The following is an 18,640-nucleotide window of genomic DNA, read 5'->3' on the forward strand; positions in this document are numbered from 1 at the left end:
TTTTCTGGAAAGCTGCAGGAAACGTCTATGAAAGTGGAGGCCAAAGGCACTGAGATTTTAGACTGTGAAAAAAAAGACTAGAAAAAAATAGAGGTAAAAACTGTTGTAACCACAAGGGAATCACTTTCAGAGACTGCAGAGCACTAAACCCTTGGTACAATGTCTGGAAAATGCACAGATTTGTGCTGTGGGGATCAAGATCCACTGGTAAGTTTCAGGGGATCACACAAAATAATCAGTCCATATACCAAGTGTTATGTTCCAGAACAAAACTGCAGTTTACTGAATCAATTATAATTTAATAGTACAAAAAGAGAAATAGAGTAAGTAGGCTTCCCTGTGAACAGGGTTCTCCATAGGGAGCAGGATGAAACAACCATAATGCATGAGAGATGTACTCTGATGGCATCAACACATACCCAACTCTTAGAGTTCAGATAAAGTGCTTGAATATGCGCATGAATTCCAGTGCACAGTCACTGCCTCGTAATACCCTTCAGCCTCTTCCACAGCTTAAGTATTAGTGTGGCACCATTACGGGTTGGCCACTAGGTCCCTGTAGAGAAATTTAATATCAGCAGTTTTCCATCTTAGAACTCAGTGGGATCAGTTTTACAAAGCTTTGTAACAGTAAGGATGTTTTGGTTTTACTCTCTGGTGAGGCCTCCCAGCCTCACCCTGCACCTTCAGTTTGAAGAGATACTACATCATGCACTCCCTGCCAGAGAGATAGATTTTAACGTGGATTCCCTTTTACGAAAGTGCTCTTATCCAGAAGACCAAAGACCTGTGAGCCCACTCTAAACCCAAGATGAAGCAAGCACCAGTGACAGATCCTTCTGAGAGAGACAGTGATAGATGAGGATGTATCCAGTTTTAACTTTTGGAAGTATTTTTTGGACATGAAGAGTGTAGGGATGTTTTTTCTGATCCACCCCTCCCCACAGGGATGCAGTGCTGGTATAGCTGGATCCAATTTTGTCTTTTCCTTGAAGAGAAGTACCCAATAAAAACAACTAAGGATGAAAGAGCAAGACCAGGAGACCCCAGTTGGATCTCCAACAATGGGACAGGATGCGCTGGGTATCCAGGAAAGATATGGAGTCAGGTAGAACTGTTTTGCTGTGAATGTGGGGACCCCTCCAATATGATTCCCGGTTAGCTGCTGGGTGAGCTTTGCACAATTAAAATCAACATGGAAGCTCTACCCAGATACCTGAAATAAAAGGACACCCACCTACAGAGAAATAAACACATGTACTAGTAGTCTGAAATAATTTCAACATTATGGATGTTGTATCGGAGGTGGACCCTTGGGCTGAGGTGGGGTTGACGCAACCCGTAGGCAGGGGCCTACGGGTCCCCACCGTCAGCAGGTGGAGTGGGCTGAAGCTAGAGGTCACTTGAGCTTCACCTATACCATCCATCGTTCCCCTCAAGTTGAGCTTTTGGGTGCCGGGGCCGGCAGGACTTAGGTGGGCTTCAGTGTTAACTAAGGATGGAAGGTAGTTCGGCCCAGAGACAGCAGCCGGTAGATGGCGTACTACTATCCTGGACTGGATTTGGTACGGGAACGTGGGTGCCAATGAAACAATAGGTAGCTGGTGGTGCCCAAGCAAAGAGAGGCCTGAGCCTCTTAAGTCCACGTCCAGAGAGTAGGCAAGGAGAGGCGTCACTGACAAGCTAGGATCAGAGCCGGCGGCAAGTAGAAGTTGTGGCTAGCGGTGTAGACTCTGGACACGGGAGAGTCTGTAGCGTAGTCATTCAAAGCAAGAGTCAGGGAACGGAGAAGGCAGGAGTAGTCAATCAAAGCAATGGTCAGGGCACAGAGTAGGCAAGCGTAGTGAATCAAAGCAGTGGTCAGGGCACGGAGAAGGCAGGCATAGTTAGGTGTTGCGGAGGTCGGGGGCTGGAGAGAAGCTGATGAGTAGTCAGGCGTAGCGGAGGTCCGGGGCTGGAGAGAAGCTGAAGAGTAGTCAGGAGTAGCGGAGGTCAAATCCAAGAATCTGTCCAACATATAGATGAACAGGAACAAGGAGAACAGGAACCAGGAATCACAGAAACAGGAACACCACGAAGACACAATTTGGGGATCAGCAACGAGTACTCGGAATACGAGGAGACCTGTTGAAAAGGCAACACTACTGAGCGAGGCCTGAGCCTTTATACGCTGAAGAGTCTGACGTCAGCATCCGTGTCCGCGGCCAGGTTCCCGCCGTGGGCCCTTTTAAAAGAACTAGAGATGCGCGCGTGCGCGCACCTAGGAGAGGGCGCAGCGCTGATGGCGACATCTCTCCGCGGGCCACGCGGAGAGGCCCAACGAGCAGGGACATCTTGGCTGGCAACATTGGGTAGCGAGGCAGGACCGGAGGCACTGGAGGGAACCCGAGGTCAGAGCTGGCGGCCCCTCGCCACCAGAGAAGAGGAGCCAGGCCCTGGAATCCATCTGAGAAGGTGAGAGGGCTGCGCTGCGTGGTTGCTGCCAAATCAGTAAACTTTATTTTAACACCCAGAATCTGGTCCTGTCTCATTTGTCCCAGCATCTCACCCCTTGTGATACATCTTCTATCCACAAACACTGGAAGCAAAACACTGTCTGGGCCATAAGCAAATCCATAAATAGAATTTGAATTACCATGGGATAGAGAGTCAAGAATGGGAGTTAATTGCTAGCCGGAGCAGTCCCGAAGAAAACAATTATGTTTGTGTACTCTTAGGACTTAACCCCCACCACCCCAGTAAAGGTTACATTAGCATGGACAGATATTAAGTATGGCTGATTCATCCTGCTGTTTATGGACAGCAAATTTGCTTTTCCAGTAACAAGCAGACATGAATCAGCCAGAAAATGAGTACTGAATTGTGGAGCAATTATTTTAATCTAATCTTTATTCATTAAAATTATATATATCACCTTCCTGAGCAACCATTCAAAATGGAGTACGATCAATAAAACATGAAAACATAAAAAATATATATATAAACAAAATAATACAGACCATATTAAACATTTACACACAAAATAAAATAAAATCTAAACATAAAGAGCAAAGAGCCAAAAAAAGTTCTTTCAGACAATATACCAACAGGATAACTTTCAAACAGCTGCGTGCCACCATATATGTATGTATATGGGTGCACAAAAATATTCTCCTGTTTTTTTATTACTTGCATGTATATGACATGCACAGGCTAGAAAATACATGTGATTGCAATCCATATAGCACAAATTTGATATATGAGGTTTATATGCATTTATAAATAGAGGTCTACAAGGGGGAACTGGTATGGAGATCCACCACCTGGTTTGGATAAGATACCCACTAGAGCAGCGCTTCTCAACCGATGTGTCACGACACACCAGTGTGTCGCCAAGCACCTGCAGGTGTGGCGCGTGCTCCAGGTCTCTCCCGCTGCTCTTCCTTCCCTGCTGCCGTTGCCGCCAGGCTATCACAGCACGTTCAAGCCCAGTGGGAATGGCAACGGTGCTAGAAGAAGCTGTGGCACCTGCGGCTGGCCTTTCCTTCTTCCCGCGCCTGCGCCCCTCCCCCGTGACCCGGAACAGGAAGTGATACACAGTGTGGTGCACGGGAAGGAGAAAGAGCCATGCCGCGTGGAAAAGTAGCAGCGGCAGCAGCAGCATCGCCCCCGAGTAATCGAAGCAGCCGATAATCGGGAAAGCAGCATGAGCCTCCCGTGGCCGATGGGATTCTTCTTTCTTGGCCTGCGGGGGCTGGAGGAGGAGGCTGCTGCAGCTACCATTTGAGCTCGGGGGGGGGGGGGGGGGGGAGAGGAAGTGAGTGAGCGAAAGAGAGAGAAGCAGCCAGCCTGCCTGTGTGTAAGTGAGAGAATGTGTGTGTGATTGAGAGACTGTGTGTAAGTGAGAGAATGTATTTGATTGAGAGCATGTGTGTGATTGAGAGAAACTGGTCAGAGAGCTGATGTGTATGTGTATATGTGAGAGACAGTGAAAGTGACTGCTCAGGGAGATGACTGATGTGTATGTTAGAGTGTGAGACATTAGTCAGGGAGGTGACTGATGTGTGTGTGAGAGAAAAAGCATGGAAGTGAGAAATCTGGGTATGTGAGAAAGCATGGGAGTAAGAAGCCTGGTGTTGAGGGGGTGTGTGTGAAAGAAACATGGGAGTGAGAAGCCTGATTATGTGAGAGAGAGTATGGGAGTGGGAAGCCTGTGTGTGTGTGTGTGTGTGTGTGCATGCATGAGAGAGATACTGGTTGGTAAGGTGACAGTGTGTGTGAGAGAAAGAGACTGGTGTGTGTGAATGTGAGAGAAAGATGTGATTCAGGGAATGAGAAGCCTGTGCACGTGGAGAGCGAGCATGGAAATGAGAGACTGGTGTGTGTGTAACAGAGAGAAAGTGATTATGGGAATGAGAAGCCTTTGCATGTGAAAAGTGAGCATGGGAGTGAGAAACCTGGGTGAGTGTGAGACACAGCATGGGAGGGAGAAGCCTGTATATCCGAAAGAGAACATGGGAGTGGGAAGCTTGTGTGTGTGTGTGTGTATGCATGCATGAGAGAGATCAGGTGACTGGTGTGTGTTTGTTTGTGTGTGTGAGAGAAAGAAAGTGATTATGGGAATGAGAAGCCGGTGCACGTGGAGAGAACACACATGGGAGTGAGAGACTAGTGTGTGTTTGTATGTGTGTGTGAGACAGAGAAAGTGATTATGAGAGTGAGAAGCCCATATATGTAAATAGAACACGGGAAGCCTGTGTGTGTGTGTATGGCATGAAAGAAACAGTTCAGGAAGGTGACTGGTGTGTGTGTCAAAGACTGTTTGGGAGATGATTGGTGTGTGAGATACAGAAACTGGTCATGGGGGCATGACTGGTATGGTGTATATGTGTGAGAGACATGGGCCCTAAGGAAGAGGACCATGAGTATAGAGCTTAGCCACTACTGCTGCTTCTGGTGTGTGCTACGGCCTGCATGGAAGATGACAGGAGTAGGAGAGCTGCTGGAGGAGGTAAGTAAAGGTGGCTTTTTAAGTTTATTTTTCTTGATTGACTGCCATTTTAATTATTTAATATTATGTGATGTGTCTGCTTTTTTGAAATATTTAATTGGTGTTTGGAGAATTTTTAATAATTTTTATGAGGTTTTTAATTGTTGGATGTTATTCTGTTCATAGCTGTTTTGAAACATTTATTCTGCTTATTAGTATAGTTTTACAATTGTTTCTGTGTGGGGATCTGTAGCTGCTTGCTAGTTCTTTTTTCCTAATAAGAGGTGTATTGGTTTTTAGGGTCTGATTTACTATTTGTAGTGTCGCCTTTTCATAGAGAGGGTTGCTCCTGTTTGAGTATATTCCATAATACAGGTGTAACTGTGTGCGGATTAGTTTATGTGCATTACTACAGATCCTGGGAGTATGTTAGGTCAGTTCTGTGTCTGTTACCGAGATGAGATATTTTACTAGCATGTAAGCATTTGTATTTGTTGTGTTTTCTCAAGAGGACATGCATTGGTGGTAAACTGCTGTCTTTTCATAAGTAGGGCTATTGAGCCTAGAAGTAGAAGGAACTTAAGAACATAAGAAAATGCCATACTGGGTGAGACCAAGGGTCCATCAAGCCCAGCATTCTGTTTCCAATAGTGGCCAATCTAGGCCATAAGAACCTGGCAAGTACCCAAAAACTAAGTCTATTCCATGTTACCATTGCTAATGTCAGTGGCTATTCTCTAAGTGAACTTAATAGCAGGTATTGGACTTCTCCTCCAAGAACTTATCCAATCCTTTTTTAAACACAGCTATACTAACTGCACTGACCACATCCTCTGGTAACAAATTCCAGAGTTTAATTGTGCGTTGAGTAAAAAAGAACTTTCTCCGATTAGTTTTAAATGTGCCCCATGCTAACTTCATGGAGTGCCCCCTAGTCTTTCTACTATCCGAAAGAGTAAATAACCGATTCACATCTACCCGTTCTAGACCTCTCATGATTTTATACACCTCTATCATATCCCCCCCTCAGTCGTCTCTTCTCCAAGCTGAAAAGTCCTAACCTCTTTAGTCTTTCCTCGTAGGGAAGTTGTTCCATTCCCCTTATCATTCTGGTAGCCCTTCTCTGTACCTTCTCCATCGCAATTATATCTTTTTTGAGATGCGGTGACCAGAATTGTACACAGTATTCAAGGTGCGGTCTCACCAAGGAGCGATACAGGAGTTTGAATTGCTGTTACTGTGATGACACCAGAACCAGAATATCTTTTTTGTAGGGTGAGTTGTATGGGGAATGTCATAATTCTGCTTTACATCCATTATTGTGGGTCGGGGGGGTTCCCGTGGATGCAAACTATACTTTTACATCTAGTCCCGTGACGATCATGGGTCAGTGTGTAATGCATGTGAGAACCATCTGTCAGGTGTGTCCTGACAGAAAAAAGATTGAGAACCACTGCACTAGAGGATATGAAATTGGATCAGAAGTCCATGCCAATAGTGCTTAGGGAAGAGAAAATTTAAATCTGTCATTGCCCCTAGCTGAGGACAGTCACTGAGATGACTGGGCTGCGTTGGGAGAGAAAAAATGAGGAGAACTCCCCAATAGTTGCAAATGAAATCTCATAAAGCCATAGCTTAATATAAGCTTGTTTCAATTGATACAGAAACCCAAAGGAGCAGAAGGAAAATGCCAGGTCTCATTATTTTTTATTAATTATCATTATTATTGTTTTAACTTAATTTAGCTAAAAAACAATCATAAGTGACCTTTATTTTATTTTCTAGCATGTATTACTTACGAAATAAATAAATAAATAAATCTAAACAGAGAGGATATATTCAATATATTTTATCCTATTTTTATTACTATTTTAATATTTTAATGACAAATTAACAGGAACAACACCATCAGTAATAGTGCAACTGTAGTCTAATCCACCACCTCTCGCTACACAATGGGCCGCAGGCAATTTCAGCAGTTTGTCAAGATTTGTTCAAAACGCCGAGGTGCCATTACTGCAAAAGTGTAAAACTGGCAGAACTTAACTTGTCAAATTGATTGATTAGAGCGCTGGAAAGGCAGAATAAAATTTGAAACTGAGATTAAGATACAAGGCATCCCCTGAAGAAGACTGGAAACAGTCGAAACATGGCCCATGTCGGGACAGTTTTGAATTAACAATTGCAGTGGGGCTAAGTATACATACTTCAGGACTAAACGATATGATAAAAATCTACAGCAATTGTGATAGTGACAGTTTTGGAAGTAAAATCTATAGGGCGATTGAATACATAAATCTTAGGATTGAATGATATCAAAACGTAGTGTTATTAGTGACATTAAATTATAAATTTTAGGATTTAGTACACAATAGTATTTTTGGTTTTGGGGTAAAAAACAAAACTTTTTTTTAATTAAATTGAATAAAATGTTATGAGTAAAATGAGGAACAACATCAAATGATTACAAACAGAGTGCTTGACAAACTGCTGAAATTGCCTGCGGCCCATTGCGTGGCGAGAGGCGGTGGATTAGACTACAGTTGCACTATTACTGATGGTGTTGTTCCTGTTAATTTGTCATTAAAATATTAAAATAGAAATAAAAATAGGATAAAATATATTGAATATATCCTCTCTGTTTAGATTGATTTAATTATTGGGTGAGGATACAGAGCTTCTGTGTAGTGATTTCATTACTTATGAAATATACATAAGGTAAATTCAAAGCAAGGAACAACATAAAAAGCAATCCTATAATATAATAAAAAAACAATAAAATCAATAATATACAAAAATAAGCAAGAGAAACTTTTCATCGAGAACAAAAAAGCAACACAAAATATAAGCAATAAAAATCAGAAACAAAACAAGTAAATCAAGTAAAAGCCTGCATGAAAAGAAAATTATTTAATGGATTTCCTGACATCTTTGTACTAATTTAAATAAAATGAATACAGCATTGATCACTTTAAATAAATAAAGACTAATTCAAATTATATTTCAGGTTTTCTTATATGATCACTAGTAAACATGCATTGCATTGTCCATTTTTGCTTCTTACCTCAGGTTGATTACAAATATTCAGAATGAGAGCCCACAGTTCAGCTCGGAGTGCTGTTGGACATCCCTGTCGCACATACTGTTGAGCTGCGGCACTATCTTGTTCTATTAAAACTAAAATAAAATGCATATTAATCAATAATTTATACTTACAAAAATAATAAGAAAATGCTGTTGAAAAAATAAGCCATATTAAAAGTTCCAACTACAGTTTACATATGAAAGTAAATTGGCTTCTATTTTTAGATGTTCATCAATAATAAATTTCAGTGTTTATTTTTTAGTTATTTTAGAACTTATTTCCATGCTGGTCAGACCAAGGGTCCATCAAGCCCAGGATCCTGTTTCCAACATGTCGCATGTCCTGGCTGCGGCAGATCTGCGACCGGGCCTACTCACTTCCAGCTCCCGGCTCCCAGACCTGGCCCGTCCTCATTGGCGGCAGTGGCAGCCGCCTGCACTCCCACACCCCTGCTGCCTCCTCGGGCACTCCCAGTCCCTCTGTGGACGTCTCCGGCTCGTCTCCCCACGTGCTGCAGGGAGATGCCGCCATTCAGCATCCTGTCTCCTCCTAGACGTGTGTGTGTCTCATCGGCCTTTAAAGGGGCCGCAGTGGGAAACTAACCTGTGGCCCCGGATGATAGCATCGGGCCCTGCTATTTAAGGCAGGGCCCTCTACTCATTCCTTGCCTTGGCAACAGGTCTCCACGCTAGTCGTGTGCTTTGTTGCTCATCCTTGTTCCTGACTTCGTTCCTAGTTCCTGTTCCTGACTCCATTCCTGGTTCCTACCTAGCCTTTGCCTTGGACTGATTACTGGCTTTGACCCTTGCTTCGTTGGAGCATGCTCAGGACTGATTACTGGCGTTGACCCTTGCTTCATTGGACTACGCTAAGGGCAGATTATTTGCTTTGACCTTTATTTCGTTGGACTACGCTAAGGACTGATTACTGGCTTTGACCCTTGTTTCATTGGACTATGCTCTGGACTGATTACTGGCCTTGACCCTTGCTCCGCTGTACCTCACCTAGCTCTGCCAGCTGCCCTGACTCCAGCCTGTTCCTGACCTCGCCTCTGGTATCTCCTTGGACTTGGCCTTGTTAGCTTTTGGCCTCCTATTGCCCGGGCGTCACCTACCCTTGCTTCTGGCCTGTCCCTGCCGCCCGGGTCTCTGGATCCCTGCCTTGTCCAGACCTGCCTTGGTCCCTCCGATACCTGTGCTGGTCCCTAGCTACCTGCTACAACATCCACTGGGAGTCGTCTGACTGAGGCCCGCCTAAGACCAGCTGGCCCCGGCACCCAAGGGCTCAACATGTGGGGAATGAGGGCTGGTATTGGCGAAGCTCCAGTTGGCCTCAGTCTCCTGGTCTGCTCCGCCTCCCGATGGTGGGGACCTGTGGGGCTTGCCCTACAGGTAGCATCAACCCCACCTCAGGCAAAAGGTCCACCACCAGCGCAACACAACAGTGGCCAATCCAGGTCACATTTAACTGGAAGGATTCCTAAGTTCAACAGATTCCATGCTGCTTATCCCAGGGACAAGCGGTGGATTTTTCTAAGTTCACCATAATAACAGTTTATGGACTTTTCCTCCAGGAACTTTTTAAAACCCAGCAACACTAACAGCACCACATCCTCCGGCAATGAATTGTGTTGAGTAAAAAAGTATTTTATCCTATTTGTCTTAAAAGTATCACCTAATAACTTCAGTGCATGTCCCCTAGCCTTTGTAGTTTTTGAAAGTGTAAACAACCAATTCATGTTTACCAATTCCAATCCTCTCATTATTTTATATACCTCAAGTTTATCTGCCCTCAGTCATCTTTTCTCCAAGTCATCTCCTTTATCATTTTGGTCACTCTTCTCTGTACGTTTTCTAATTCCACTAAATCTCTTTTGACATGTGGTGACGAGAACTGCACACAGTATTCAAGGTGTGGTCAAACCATGGAGCGATAAGGATAAATTATGATGTTTTTGGTTTTATTCTCCATTCCTTTCCTAGTAATTCCAAGCATTCTATTAACTTTCTTGGCTGCTGCCACACACTGGGCAGAGGATTTCAACATATTATCCACGATGATGTCTACATCTTTTTCCTGGGTTGTGACTGCCAATGTAGAACCTTGCATTGTGTAACTATAATTTGGGTTCCTCTTCCCTATGTACATCACTTTGCACTTGTCCACATTAAATGTCATCAGTATTTTTCAGTGTATTCCTCACCTTCTAGTCCATCCCCATCACACTCTATCTCCCTCTCATTAATCCATTAGGTGGTAAGAACTTATGCAACTGAGGAGCCCTCAGTGTAAAACAGGTGCAAAAAGAGAGTGACTGGTCCAAGGCAGGCAAATGGGAGGTGAGAGATTTCTATGGGAAGTGGTGGTGTTCTGGTATTTATCCAATAAACATCCTTTTTTTTTTCTTCATTTTTGCAATGGAGGTATTTTATTTATTATTTTTTTATTACAAGGAGCAAAGTACAGGATTATTAGTAACTTACATCAGTATATTTTATTTTTGTTTATTTCTTAAAGCCTAAAAACAAAGGGGTGGATTGTAAAACGCGTGGGCGTCTATGTGCATGCAGTTCCCGGCACGCGCACATGGATGCGGCTATTTTATAACATGTGTGCGTCGGCGCGCGCATGTTATAAAATAGGATTCTCGCATGCACGTGCCTGCCGGATTTTAATATCCATGTGCGCATGTGCAGGCGGGTGGCCTCCTCCGCGTGCAGAGGGGGTTGATTTTTTAAATTATGCATGGCAAAACAAGTAAGGCTTCCCCAGTCCCCTACCCCTAACCCTATCCTTCTTCCCCTCTCCTCCCCGACCCCTAAACTAACCCTACCTATCCCCAATTTTTTTATTTTTATACTTACTACTTCTCCGGGGCAGAAGTAAATTCTGCGCGCCAGCCGGCTGCCGGTGTGTGCTTCCCTGGAACATCGTCTAATGGCACTGTCCCGGCCTGCCCCCGCCCCTCCCCTCCCCACCCAGCCCCAGCCCCCTGGCCCGCCCCTTTTCAATCACCTGGCACTTCTGCGCATACCGGGGGTTACGTGCGTGGCCGGGCCCTTTCGAAAATGCACTCGGCACATGCAGGGCCCGGCCACGTGCGTAACCCCCGCTTTTACCGCGCGCAGGGCTTTTTAAATTTTGCTGAAAAGTCCTAAATATAAACGATAAATATGCACAACAATTTGTAAAACAGGAGAAGGAAAGTTACAATTGCTATTAAAACATTCCTTAAATATTTAACAGTGAAAATACAACCTTATGAAAGCATAAAGAATCATACACGCCTCAGTTTGTGACCAGCTAACAAAATGTCAGAGAACATCACCAAAAGCTAGTCACAAATGGGGAAGAGACATCTACTACTGGAAAAGCAAGAATGCTCAGCTCAGAACAATGTACAGTATGTGTGAACATCACATGAGGAGACAGCAAGACTTTCTAATCCTGGTACTAGGAAGGTTGCAGCCCATCTGCATACTTTTCCCAGCTATCTCAGTGGTTGACTCCAGGAGTCACCATGACCCACCTCTGAGCTACACCCACCTTATGCTCCTTGAGCAGCCGGCCAGCAACTGGGAAGGTTGCAGTCTAGCTGTATACTTCTCCCAGCTGCTTTGGTGATTGACTCCAGAAGTCACCGCCCACTTTGGGCCTGAGCTGCTGCCACCTTGTACTCCCTGAGCAGCCTATCAGATACTAGGGAGATTACAGCGTATCTACATATTTCTCCCAGCTACCTCAGAGAAATACTCCAACCCCTTGTGTTTTCTCCAGCTCGCCAGAGAATGCTTGCCACAGTATTACCTTTAGTGAGTAGATTTTTTTTCCTTTATTTATTTACTATGGCTCCACTACATCTACTCTTCCTGATACTATAAAAGCTTCAGCACATATCAAGGGTGGGGGTGGCTGTACTCAGCTGCTTTTTAATAGCAACTTATTCCTCTCAGCGCCAAAGAAAAAGCTGTTTGCTTTAAATGGCCATGTTGTTAAAAAGTAACCAATTTTCCTGATTCGGTATTTTTATTTCAAATGATGCACCTTACAAAAACATAAAATACAGCAGTCTGTGAGGTGGAAACGAGTAATAATTATATGTTGGGTCCTTTGCTTTCAGGTTTTATTTTATTTTCTCTGGGAATTTCAATGTTATAAGAAAAAAAAATGAAAATAATTTTTCCTATGTTATAACAAAGTCAGTTTTCCACAATTTTGTTATAACATTGATATTCCCAAGGAAAATATACTAAAAACGAAAGTCCCTAGTTATATGACAGCTCATTCCACATACTAGAAAAAGCCCTGGGTGCACTGCTGGATAATAAGCTGTAAGTGCTTGGCAGGAGTTAGAACTAGATGTTGTATGTGCATGCACTGAACTAGTGTAGAAGTTGAGAAAGAAGACTTTGCCTTCCACTTGGAATTTACATATTGTACTCCTTATCTTACAAAAGTTGCGAATGGTGTTTTTAATTTTTACTTTGTTACTTTGCCTTGGGGATGAGCATTCTTGTAGCCATCTGGTCTTTTTTCTGCTGGTTCTATGATATTATCGCAAAATAAATCTGCTTATCCCCCCAATCCCCCCAAAAGAAGTGAGAGACGCAGCTGGTCAGTTATATGGATCTGGGATGAAAGAGGTTGAGTGGCTTGTAGCCACTGAGATTCCAAAGTCCATTGAGTGATTCTCATGACTAGCCTGGCCATAGGAGTGATGTGGACCGTGGAAGCATGTGTCCCAGCAACATTAGGAATTGATGGGCTGAGGCTGTTTTCTTTGTGTGCAGAGATGTAGCTAGTCTGGAGAGTGTGTCTGCGCGGTCATTGGGCAGGAAGGCCTTTGCAAATGTGGTGTTCAAATCTGCTCCAATAAAAATAAGGAGGTACGATTGGTTCAGGTGGGATTTCTGGTAATTGATGAGAAACCCCAACGAGTGTAGCAGATTGAGAGTGAGCTTGAGAGCATTGAGAGCTCTTTGCTTGGATTGATTCTTGATTAGCCAGTCGTCCAGGTAAGGAAACACGTGTAGACTGTTTTTGCGTAGATGGGCCGCAGCCACTACTAGGCACTTTGTAAATACACAGGGTGCCGAGGCAAGTCCGATAGGCAGAACCCGGTACTGAAAATGTTGATGCCCCTCTATAAAACGCAGGTATTTGTGGTGATGTGGGGTTATGGGAATATGAGCATATGCGTCTTGAAGATCCAGAGAACAGAGCCAGTCTCTTTGTTGTAGAAGGGAAAGCATGGTGCCGAGGGACACCATCCTGAATTTTCCTTTTTGTAGAAATTTGTTGAGATTGCCGAGGTCTAGGATGGGGCGGAGGCCACCTGATTTCTTTGGAATGAGAAAATAGCGGGAGTAGAACCCTCTGCCCTGCTGTGCCAGGGGAATGGCTTCTACAGATCTCTTTGGATCCACAGTGGATTGGGTGGTGAATCCGGGGGAACCATGAGGAAGTTTAGATGGTATCTCTGGGTTATGATGGATATTACCCATTGGTCTGTTGTAATGCGGCACCAGTTGGTTATGAAGTGGTGTAACTGACCTCCTACAGGGAAGTCTGGTCTTGGATTTATAGAGTGGCTGCTGTTCTCTGGACAGATTTCAAAATCCAGAGGCTGGGCCCGTTTGCGAGACTGGCTGAAATCTGGACTTCTTGGCCTGCTGTGGATGTCCTCTCTGAGGTGGTTTGGCTGGTCTCACGCGAGATGTATGTTACAGGACTGGGCCGTGCCCCGGTCCCTCCTCCTACCTTGAAGCCGGCCCGCACGGACTCTTCGTTGGTCAGCCAGGCCCGACATGGCTGCCACGGCGGCTCTCCCTTCGCAAGGGAGACGCCGCTGACCTGATGCACTGGGCCCTGCCCCCTAGGCGCGAACGCGCGTGGGGGCTCGGCTCTTAAAGGGCCCAGTGCGGGAAATCCAGGGGACGGCCTCCAGATGATGTCAGATGCTGCAGGGTATGTAAACCCTGCAGCTTGGCTAAATCCCTGCCTTGCAACGTCTTCTGGCTTCTGACCAGACTTTGTCTCCTGACTCCTCTTCAGCTTCCACCCTTGGTTCTGGTATTGATCTCTGACTTCTGGCTTCTGGTTCAGCTCCGTCCCATGACTACATCTTCAGCTTCTGCCCCTGGCTTTGGTTTGGATCTCTGACTTCTGGCTTCTGACTGGCTTCACTCTTGGACTCCGACTGCGGCTTCTTCCACCACCTCAGGTATCCGGTACTTGCGGGCCCAGAGGATTCTCCTAAGTTCCATTGGCTCGGGCTCTCACAGGCTCCTCCCGGGGGAGCCGCGGCTTCCAAGGGTGAAGACTCTTCAGCTACCTGGGCCCAGCCATCCTTCGTCCATCTCTTTGGACTCCGCATAGGGTCCCACCTAAGTTCAAGAGGTCCGGGTCCCTATGGGCTCCTCCTGGGGGGACCTCGGACTTCCAGTGGTGAAGCCTTTTCCAAGTCTCCTCCGAGCCGCCTCCCGGCTGAGATGCTTGCTGTGGGCCTCCACAACATACCACCTACTGTCTCATCCGGCCCAAGGGTCCACAACCGTAACAATGTAGGTGGGTAGTACTTGCGTGAGTGATAAAAGGGTCTTCTGGGGTCCCTTCTTGTGGTCTTTCGAGCAGAGGAGGGAGGCTCCATAGTGACTGTGGATAGCTGACGCAGGGTCTTGTGATGATCTTTTAGTTGAGCCACTGCGTTTTGTATCTTGTCGCCAAAGAGATTATCTCCGTACATGGGAGATCAGCGAGCTTGTCCTGGACATCTGTTTGCAAGTCAGATGCCTTAAGCCAGGCCCATCTTCTGGCACTGATTCCCGTTGCTAAGCGAGATGCCATCTCAAAGGAATCATATGCAGCTCTGACCTCATGTTTCCCTGCCTCAAGGCCTTTTTGGAGAATGGCAGTGAGGTTTTCTTGTTGTTGTTGGGGGAGATAGTCTGCTATCCCCTGAACTTGCTTCCACAGATTCCTCTGGTATTGTGTCATGTATAATTGATAGGCAGCTATGCGTGACACTAACATAGAGCCCCGAAAGACCTTTCGACCCAAACCATCCAAGAATTTTTGGTCCTTTCCAGGGGGAGCTGAAGAATGAGGGTGCAGTCTTCTGGCCTTCTTCTGCGCAGATTCCACTATCACTATCATTGGTGGGGTAGCTGTGGCTTCTGAAACCCTGGAGTGTGCTGGACCAGATATGTTGCATCTGTCTTTCTATTAACTGGTTGGACAGTGCAAGGGTACTCCCATAGGTGGTGTTGCAGATCCAAGAGCACCAAGAGGACTGGAATGGCCATAATTGCTTTGGGGGCATCCACAAATTGAAGGACTTTCTAACGTCTTGTGACGGGTGTCCTCTTCGGTGACCAGGTCAAAAGGGATGGTCTCTGACATTTCCTTTATAAAATTAGCAAAGGAGAGGTCTTCTGGAGGGGACCATCTCCTTTCTTCTGGAGGAGATGGCTCTGAGAGTATGTCCTCTGTAGAAGTGTCGGTGTCAATATCCTCCCATGGATCATACGAGGTCTCTGGCTGAGATCCCGAGGGAGAGAAAAACCTGATACTCCAGGACATGCAGGCATCGATGGAGGCCTCGATGGCCTTGATGGAGGATGCAGCGGCACCAATGGAGACTTAGACGGCATCGATGGCATTGAGGGGAACTGTGGGCGCTTCAATCCCGAGAGCCTCGACGGACCAGGAACCGGTTCTGGCATCGATGGAAGCAGAGCTGTAATAGGACTAGAATCCATGTCTTCGTCCTCCAAGGACCTCGGAATGGGTATTGGGGTTTCGGAAATTCAGTAGGTCGCCCTGGTACTGATGGCCCAGGCTGGGTCAGATGGGCACCGATGAGTGTATTCAGGCAGTCGAGCAACAGTGTAAACAACGATGGCTCTGGTGTTAGTGCCAGTATGGGGGCCAGCATCAATGGTGGATGAAGGTTCCGGAAGGCATCGAGGACCGCCTGTCAGACAAGTATGTCCAGCTCCTCCCTGGAAGCTGGTATAGGTAACACAGCTACAGGGGGAGGCAGGCTAGGTGCTACTGGCACCTCCACAGGAATCTGTGGGGGCTCAGTACCCGGCACCGATATCGGTGGGGAACACCTTGGGGTCTCGGGTGCAAAGGAGGATGGAGGCTCCTCTCCCCGGGCCCTCTTCGCAACCAGCTTGATAGTCATCGAGGCCAATGCGGTGTCGGTGCCGGCACCGGGTGTGGAATTGCGTTGGTGCCGGTGACATATTTCCCTCAGTGCTCCGTCCGGTCCTTCTCTGGCACCAAGGAAGACGCTACCGAGGCCCTGGATGGTGTCAGTGACAGATGGTAACCGCTGCCTTGCTGCTCCCTGCAAGGTTTATCAATGGATTTTGAAGATGTTCCTGCCGGTGATGACTGGGTGGACGTCGATGGAGTTAGTTTTATCTTGAAAAGAGATTCCATTTTGTCCAGGTGGGCACTGCCTGCCCTTCGATGTCATTTGAGCGCAGCTAGGGACCGACGTACATCGTGTGATGGGCCGAGGCAGAGCATACAAACATCGTGCAGGTCAGTAATCGACATCGTACGCGGACACTCTGGGCATTTTCTAAAGCCTGTCGCCATGGAGGAAAAAGAGGGCCGCGAAAATGGTCTGTGGCCTGCGGGAACCGAGGACAAGGTAGCAGGAACCGACCGAAGATGGTAGAAATTACTCACCGAGCGTCGAGAAAACAGTGTCGCGATGGGAGACCCCTATGAGGGAACTTTTTGTGAAGAAAACTTCAAGTTTTTCCGTGAGGAAAAGTGGTGAGAAAATTCTCACAGAGCTCCTAACCGCGAGGCAAACTGCAGCGTGGAAAAAAAGAGACTGAAGGGAGACCCCTGTGGCTACAGGGATTATGGCATGCTGGGCATGCTCAGTGTGCCAGTCAAAAGTTCTAGAAACTTTGATAGAAAAGTTTTCCATGATAGGGCTCAGTCTGGTGATGTCACCCACATGTGAGGACTACCATCCTGCTTGTCCTGGGAGAAAAGATAATTCAGCATGCTCAATTTAATGCATACATATTTTGTAGTGGCCAAATGCCATTTAGATCTCAGATGGGCACACTTTGTAGCATAGACCCTGATTTTTGTTAGCATCCATAAGTGTACACATGTGCTATGGATTCTAGAGTTTTGTGGGCATGCAAAATTGCAGCATACACAGTAACATTTTTATTGCATGCAGAGTAAAAAATATATTTATTTTAATGTATAGGCTCCACAGTTATAAGCTTAAATCCCCAACTTAAAATAATAAAAATATATATGCTGTTACCTTTTTTCCCAATCTGTACATGTTCATTTTCAAAGAGTTCTAAAAAAGAAAATGGAATAGTAAAGTAAGAAAAGACAAAACATTCATGTAACTAACTTCATTTGATGTTTTCATAGCAGATAATGACTGATAAAAATAATATTATTGCATCATTAGTTTCCCAAAATGCACAACTTCCTCTTTATCCAGTATTCTCTGTCTCCAGCAGATGGTAGATAAGCATCTAGCCAGCTAAATTAATTCCTCCCTGAAACATCTCTGTAATGCCCCTACATCATCTGGCTAAATTTTAGCTGGGTAATGAGAAATGTACCTAAAGATTAGCTGGATGTGCCCAAAATATTCAAAAGTTGGCATTTAGCTGAATAACTTGTCAGTTATACAGATAAATATCTCTGAATATGGACCTCTTGCTAACTTTCCTCCCCAGTTAAGCCTTAGCCTTATGACCAGGGAGGCTTCTTTGGGGATCTGAGTCTTTGCTAGTTTGGGTTGTGAATACGCCTCCCTCCAGGTCTCTCTTTTATTACACAGCAACTCCTCTTGAGCTTTGTGAAATTCAGCTGTTGGTCCCGCTTCCTTTGCTGCTGACTGTTTTTTTGTATATATACACACACACACACAGGCACCCTCTCTCTAGTGCACATTGACATCCCCTCATACAAGCTCCCCTCTCACCCCCCCCCCCCCCCAACAGGCTCCCTTTCTCTCTCACGCATACACCCTCACACAGACTACCTATGTCTCTCTCTCACACATCCCTGGATACTGGCTCACTCTCTTGCTCACCCCCCCTACACATAGGCTCCCTCTCTCTCTCACACACACACATCCCTTCACACAGGCTCTCTTTCTTCCACATATACACACTCTCACACAGGCTCCTTCTCTCACAAACCAACAAGCACCCTTACATGCACACAATCTCTTTTTCACACACACCAGCTCCCAATCTCTCACACATATAAACACTCCTTCACAATCTCCTCACATAGGCTCCCTCTCTCTGACACCCGCACCCATGCACCCTCACACATACTCTTTCTCGCACCCCCTGGGCTCGGAATCTTTTACACACACACACAGATTCACTTTCACCGGGGCCTGCTTCTTCTTTGCTGCGAGTGGGACAGTCTCTACTCGCAGCATACCAGGGCCTATTCCATCTTCACTGCAAGAGGGACACCTCCGCTTGTGGCACACCAGGACCTGCCAAATTCTGTGCAAAATCGGTGCAACTGCAAAGTCGGAGAATTGTGCGGGAGTTCTGCACTCT

At 45.8% G+C, this 18,640-nt stretch overlaps 1 protein-coding gene across 3 annotated transcripts in view; it reads right to left on the reverse strand.

Annotated features, from left to right (window-relative positions):
• TBC1D19 (TBC1 domain family member 19) overlaps positions 1–18,640 on the reverse strand; it is a 397,957-nt gene that overhangs the window by 175,088 nt on the left and 204,229 nt on the right. For all 3 annotated transcript variants that reach the window (XM_029589774.1, XM_029589764.1, XM_029589755.1), the window contains exons 10-11: positions 17,365–17,403; positions 8,034–8,146 (exon numbers count right to left, since the gene is read on the reverse strand). In XM_029589774.1, coding sequence (XP_029445634.1) covers positions 8,034–8,146; positions 17,365–17,403 — 152 coding nt within the window. The remainder of the gene's footprint in view (positions 1–8,033; positions 8,147–17,364; positions 17,404–18,640) is intronic.

This window comes from Rhinatrema bivittatum, chromosome 1 (genome assembly GCF_901001135.1).
Source record: "Rhinatrema bivittatum chromosome 1, aRhiBiv1.1, whole genome shotgun sequence".
Lineage (NCBI taxonomy): Eukaryota > Metazoa > Chordata > Amphibia > Gymnophiona > Rhinatrematidae > Rhinatrema > Rhinatrema bivittatum.